The sequence below is a fragment of the Mandrillus leucophaeus genome, unplaced genomic scaffold (assembly GCF_000951045.1).
Source record: "Mandrillus leucophaeus isolate KB7577 unplaced genomic scaffold, Mleu.le_1.0 Scaffold436, whole genome shotgun sequence".
Taxonomy (NCBI): domain Eukaryota; kingdom Metazoa; phylum Chordata; class Mammalia; order Primates; family Cercopithecidae; genus Mandrillus; species Mandrillus leucophaeus.
Genome location: NW_012104654.1, coordinates 2320756 through 2327670, shown reverse-complemented (window position 1 = coordinate 2327670; position 6915 = coordinate 2320756). Strand labels below are relative to the sequence as shown.

Here is a 6915-nt window from a genome sequence, read left to right as displayed (position 1 = left end):
TTTGTTTGTTTGTTTGTTTTGAGATGGAGTCTTGCTCTGTTATCCAGGCTGGAGTACAGTGGCGCAATCTCAGCTCACTGCAAGCTCCACCTCCCAGGTTCATGTCATTCTCCTGTCTCAGCCTCCCAAGTAGTTGGAACTACAGGCACCCACCACCACGCCTGACTAATTTTTTTGTATTTTTAGTACAGACGGGGTTTCACCGTGTTAGCCAGGATGGTCTCGATCTCCTGACCTCAGATGATCTGCCCGCCTCGGCCTCCGAAAGTGCTAGGATTACAGGTGTGAGCCACCGCACCTGGCCATCATCACTATTGTTATACAATAGTGCTAGAGTCAAAATTATTTCAATAGATGTCATAAAATTTTTCATTGTATTACTTATACTCTCAGTTAGTTCTAAAAACGTAGGCATAATAAAACCAAAAACCATTAAAGTTAAATGATAAGCAACTATAAACACCATAAAGCCAAATTTAAGAACTACCACACCAACTAAAAAAAGTGTTTGATTCTTATTCTTTTCCTTTTTACTGCCTGATCAAATTTAAAGTAAACAATAAAATGTTTGATTCTAATGGCAGCTTTTTCATTATTGCTGCCTGCCAAGTAAAAAAAAAAATGTTTTAACTTTCCTCAAACAGCAGGAAAAAATGTTAGAAAAAATGATCTTCTAATAAACTACTTTTTATTCCCACTGATGAAGAAAGACTATAAAATAAGCTTGCTACATTCTAATTGGCAGTAAACACTGAAAAGTACCTGCAGTGGTCTATACAGCGCATACTCATCTCTGAAAAGCTGGTCGTGATGACTAACACAATCCAGCCAACGTCCATCAACCATTGCTTGTCCAATCGCTATAGCTTGTGCCCTGAATCAAGACCCACAAAAATGAAAAGTTTTAAAAGTCAATCAGAACAGTTAAGTACCAGATAAGACACAACCTTAAATTTTTTTTTCAGTTCTAATCAGAGTTAGAATTTCATATGGCCCTTGGATAAGTAAAGGACAAAACAAGAGAGAGTTAAAGCAAATTACAAGATTCTTCCAGGTACTATAGTAAAGGACAAGAAACTACTGGTAAGGCAGTCCTAACAAAACCTAATTTTAATAACAGCAAGCATTGACTGAGTATTCAATGCATGCACAACCCTGTACTTAACAGATTTAAAAAATGTTGAGAAAAGCTCCTACCTTCAAGGAGCTTAGTTTTAATAAGACAATACCAAACATTACAGATACAGGCATAAAATATGTATACATATATACATGAAATAGACACTTAATGACACATTACATTATATGGCATTTCACAATTCATAAAGCACTTCAGCCAATATTATTTCATCCCCCCCAGTTTATTCACAGGACCACATAATTTTCCTCATATTGAAGAAGTCTCAAAGAGATTGAATAATGTGACTAAAAGCACAAAGCTAAAAAATATATACAGCCAAAATTGCAACCAGGGCTTTACTGCTTAAAGCTATTTCTCTCCTTACTTCTTTACGTACCTTTTTCTTCCTGTGAGAGGAGTAGTAGCTAATCTGAGAAAACAGTAAAAGCTAGGGTATATGTGTATTTGAAAAGCAGGACCTGTTACTCTTTTTTATAAACGATTTGTGAGGCAAGCTAGGACCTGACAGGCATAGCTCACAGACTAAATACTCAACACAGGTTACAACCTGTCTAGATTAGTGAACAGTAGCTGAGGAATTCTTTGGCCTTAGGTTCCAGCTACATTCTCTAATCCTGCTTTGCTAGAGAGTTCTTCTGCTTTTAATAAAGTAAATTAAGATCCCATTTGGCTCCTTGTACTCCTTGCATCTGTTCTCTGCTGGTTAAAACTCAGACTGGAGGAGGGTTAAATAATTAGCACAATAAACCATCAATCAGATAAAACAAAAAGCACCCTAACTCTACAAAGAAATCTGTAACTCTTACTATCTTCAAATATGTTTTCTCATTCAAAACATAGAAACCTCTTTCTAAGATCAGAATACCTTGTGGCAATGTGCCCATTTCGGATTAGCCAGTTGACTAATTCCTTTCCTACAATGCAGTTGGGATGCGTTCTCAACCAGTAGCGGTGATCCTGAAACTCCATTCCACTGCTGTGATGGCAGATTTTTTTCCACAGGTCCTTTAACTGAACACTGTCCTGCAATCACATTAACAGCAAGTAGTTACTCTTTAGAAAAATGTTATATACCTTTTCAGATGTTTTCCTGTGATTTTGAGACTCATAAAAGGAAACCTAATTTGGATTTCTTTATGGTAGCTAACTCACACAATTTAATACAAATGATATATACATGGGAACAGCTTGAACTCAGCTCATCTAATTCCAAATGTAACTTTTTCTCTTGAAAACCAACTATTCCAAATACTTCTTTTTTCAATCAATGGCACATCTCCTATTTATGTATTCTTCTTTGGAGATGGGGCAAGGCAGAGGGAGACAACAGTTAATCACACTAACCTAAGGTAACTGTTCCTAGAGGCTTTCACTCCACCAGATCTCACCATGTACCCAACTGCCAGATGAGTTTTTTTAAAGGAAGACCTTCAGTAAATTACTCCCTTCTCAAAAAAATTCTGAATGTTCCTCAGCAACTAAAGGTTCAAATCTACATCTGTAAGTACAGAATTCATTGCCTTCCACCAGGTAGTCCCAAATAACTTTCCTTTCTCATTGCCCCCAGACTGCTATTTAAACTCTCTCCCAATTAAAAAATCTTACTTCTGGCCATGGAAAATGTTATGCTTATTCTTACCTCTATATCTTTCTTCACACCTTTAAATAAGATTCACCTTCCTAACTGCCTATCCAAAACTATTTCATCTCTCAAGGTCCAGTTCAAGTCCTTCAGTTTAAGCCTTTTTCTGATTCCCTCATTAGTAATGAGCTGTTTTTTGAATTCTTACATGACATATAGTCATATTATTTGACACTTTTTTATTGTTAAAGTAATACTACTTCCACTATTAAGGATCTTCTCCCTGATCTTATTTCTACCTTTTGTGAGTTTGTTGGTTTGTTTGTTGTCTTAGAGACAAGGTCTTGCTATGTTGCCCAGGCTGGAGTGCAGTGGCTATTCATGGCCATGATCACAGCACCCTACAGCCTCAAACCCCTGGCCTCAAGAGTCCTCTTGTCCTGGCCTCCCAAGTAGCTGGGACTACAACTGCGTGCCACCACACCTGGCTCTTACTTCTACTTTTGAATTATAAGCTTAAGGACACAGCCATATCTTCCATTTCTCTGAGTCACTCTTATAATTGAACACAGTATTTTATGCACAGATAAATTCAATAAGCAACTGATTATTTCATATAAACATATAGTATTAAATGTCTGAAAAGTGTTACATGTGTATAACAAACATGCTTCAAAGCTTAAATAGCAATATGGGACCTAAGAGTTAAGCTCTCTTATTATGTAGGTAACTGAATTCTGATTTTACCAGGCAAAAGGGGTAAAGAAAATACTGGCCAGGCATGGTGGCTCACACCTGTAATCCCAGCAGTTTGGGAGGCTGAGGCAGGCAGATCACAAGGTCAGGATATCGAGACCATCTTGACCAACATTGTGAAACCCTGTCTCTACTAAAAATACAAAAATTAGCTGAGTGTGCTGGCACGTGCCTGTAGTCCCAGCTACTCACGAGGCTGAGGCAGGAGAATCGCTTGAACCTGGGAGGGGGAGGTTGCAGTGAGCCGAGATCCCGCCACTGCACTCCAGCCTGGGGACAGAGCGAGACTCCATCTCCAAATTTAAAAAAAAAGGAAAAAAGAAAAGAAAAGAAGAAAATATTAATGCAATGAGTACAGAATACTTGACCCATCGCTCAGGTGATCCTAGTAAAACTGAAGCTAAGCACTTCTGTTTAACTGATACACTATTTCATTTATATGTTTCTTTTTAAAAAGACTCAGTGACAGGCTGGGTGCAGTGGCTCATACCTGTAATCCCAGCACTCTGGGAGCCAAGGTGGACAGATCACTTGAGGTCAGGAGTTTGAGACCAGCCTGGCCAACACGGTGAAACCACATCTCTACTAAAAATACAAAAAATTAGCCAGGTGTGCTGGCACGTGCCTGTAATCCCAGCTACTCAGGAGGCTAAGGCACCACAATCACTTGAGTCTGGGAGGCGGAGGTTGCCGGGAGCCAAGATCACACCACTGCACCCCAACCTGGGCGGCACACCGAGACTCTGTCTCAAAAAGAAAAAAAAAAAGACTCAGTCACATAAACATTCTCTATGCTCAAAACTAGCAATAGGTCAAAGATACTGGACCAGTACCAGAAGAATTTTGCGTTCATCCTCAGTGGTCTCTGTCCTAACATATGTTCGGTTAGCCTGGGGACTGACAGATGTCTCATATGAAGGTACCATAGGAGAACCAGATCTATCCAGTGACAGGTTAGTAATGCTGGCTGATCTGGAAAAAAAAACAAAAAGTGAAATCACAGGTGTAAATTCTTCTTCAATAAACAGAATTATAGAGAAAATTTATTTTTAAATAAATGGTTATTTACCAAGGTTAAGGGTACTTTTAAAAGTATTTATGATGGTTATGCATGATACTATCATTGGAAGAAATCTGGTAAAGGATACCCAGAAACTCTCTGTATATTTGCAACTCCATGTAAGTCTACATTTTGCAATTCTATGTGTGTCTAAAACTACTTGGGAATAAGTTTAAAAGAAAGTAGCTATGGAAAGATTACAGGAAAACAATTATATAGCTCATATATCAGTAATATTTCAAAGGGAATAGATACAAAGTCTTCTTGTTAAAATGCTGTAAGTTAGTGGATTTTTTGTTTTTTTTAAATAACAAATATAAAGACTGAAACTAAATGCAGAAATCATCTTGCAGATCAGGGTCAGGAAACTATGGCCCACAGGCCAAATCTAGCCTGCTTACTGTTTTTGCATAGCCCATGAACTAAGAAGGTTTTATAGTTAAACATTTGCAATGCAATCAGTCTGATGAAGGGAACACCAATTTTGACGTCCAAATAAGCAAAATGTTATGACCAAAAAAAGAATTCCTTTCTTCTCACTAGTAGACCTATATTTAAAATACTATCCTCAAGTATTATTACATTATGCTATTTTGTCAGTAAAAAAATTACAAGAAATTTGTTTCTTCTCGTAATATCAGCATTCATACATATCCTTTATTTTAACTCTTGGTAAAGTTACCAAACAAATGACTTAGAAGTGGAATACCAATTGCATCAAGGAAACTTTAATTTATTTAAAAGAAAAGGTAACTAGAAATTTAGTTGGCTTCTATCTAGAAAAAAATTAAACCCAATTTTAGCTTCCACATAAAGGATAACAGGCAAAAGCACCTATGATGTGTTAGACTATATATATATAACTCATTCATTAGGGCAGTATCTGTATCTTCCCACATTTAATCTTCACAGCATCCTATGGAATATGTATTACTAGCTCTATTTTACAGATAAAGAAATCAAGAATTAGGGATTAAGTAATCTGCCTAAAGTAGCTCGACTAATATGTATCAGGGCTGCCACCTACAATTAGGTGGCAATTGAAAAACCATATTTCCCCAGTATAAGATAAAAATATTTTTAAAATAATTTAAGAAAGTATTCACAGGTTTAGCAAAGTGTCAGTTAATAGGAAACCACTGATATCAAATAGTCAATAAGCAATTTTTTTAAATAATTGGTTATTTATTTCTTGGCATAGTCTTTTAGTGAAAGCTTGCTATTACGTCTTAATTTAATCTCTTTTCCAATGGGTACATTATCCATACATTCTATTTCTCTATCATTCTAACCATTCCTGCACACATTCTAATACAGTGGCAATAATAAAAGAAAATTAGTCAATTTTGCTGTCAAAAGCTCTAATAAGTAGGCTAGTAGCAAGAATCCTGATTAAAATTATATTTAGAGATAGCACTCACTGACTAAATTACATCTTTCCTAAAGACTTACATCAATCTTAGCATTAATTCAAAACACATACATTGTAAATTAGCACAGGTAGCCCTACACTTCTACACGTGCCAACAGGAATACTGTAATTTTCCCCATCTTTTTAAAAAGCCATCTCTTGACTCCACATCCCTTTGCTGCATTTCCCTCTACTTTACAGCAAAACTCCCATCTCCAGTAATTCTTCCATTATCTCTTGAACCCCAAACCCACTGACTGCCTATCAAGATTACCAATGTGTCGTTAGTCAGTTTTCACTCTTCATCTTACTTAACGTATCAGCAGCATAACTCCCCTTCCTTGAAAAACTTTCTCCACTTGACTAATAAGATAAATACCCTCCTGGTTTTCCTGTCACCTCACTGGCCTCTCCCCCGTCTCCTTTTCTGTCTTCTCTTGATTTCTCCAATCTCAGTCCTTAGTCCTTATTTCCTTCCTCCTCACACTCATTCTCTTGATGATCTTCATCCAAGTTCATAGCTTTAAATACCATGCACATGATGACAACATCCAAGTTTATATCTCTACCCTGTAGCCCTCCCCTAAATTCTGGATTCATATATCCAACTATTTGACATCTCACTTGGATGACGATATCTCAGATTCACACATCTAAAACCAAACTGTTCCTCCCAGTTGGCAATTCCACCCCTCCAACTGCTCAGGCCAAAGACCTGAGTCATCTTTGATGTCTTTCTGTTGAAGCCTACATCCAGTTGATTAGCAAATCCTATTAGCTCTACAATCAAAATATATTTAGAATTTGTCTATTTCATCCAGGCATAGTGGCTCACACCTATAATCCCAGCACTTTGGGAGGCCGGGCCAATCACCTGAGGTCAGGAGTTTAAGACCAGCCTGGCCAACATGGTGAGACCCTGTCTCTATTAAAAATACAAAAATTCACCAGCCATGCTAGCAGGT

The 6915-nt window shown here is 37.4% G+C and overlaps 1 protein-coding gene across 1 annotated transcript in view; it reads right to left on the bottom strand.

Annotated features, from left to right (window-relative positions):
• Window positions 1-6915, bottom strand: part of PIKFYVE (phosphoinositide kinase, FYVE finger containing) — a 105067-nt gene that overhangs the window by 70876 nt on the left and 27276 nt on the right. Inside the window, exons 7-9 of the mRNA XM_011993923.1 lie at window positions 4313-4451; window positions 2007-2164; window positions 763-874 (exon numbers count right to left, since the gene is read on the bottom strand). Of these exons, the coding sequence (XP_011849313.1) occupies window positions 763-874; window positions 2007-2164; window positions 4313-4451 (409 nt within the window). The remainder of the gene's footprint in view (window positions 1-762; window positions 875-2006; window positions 2165-4312; window positions 4452-6915) is intronic.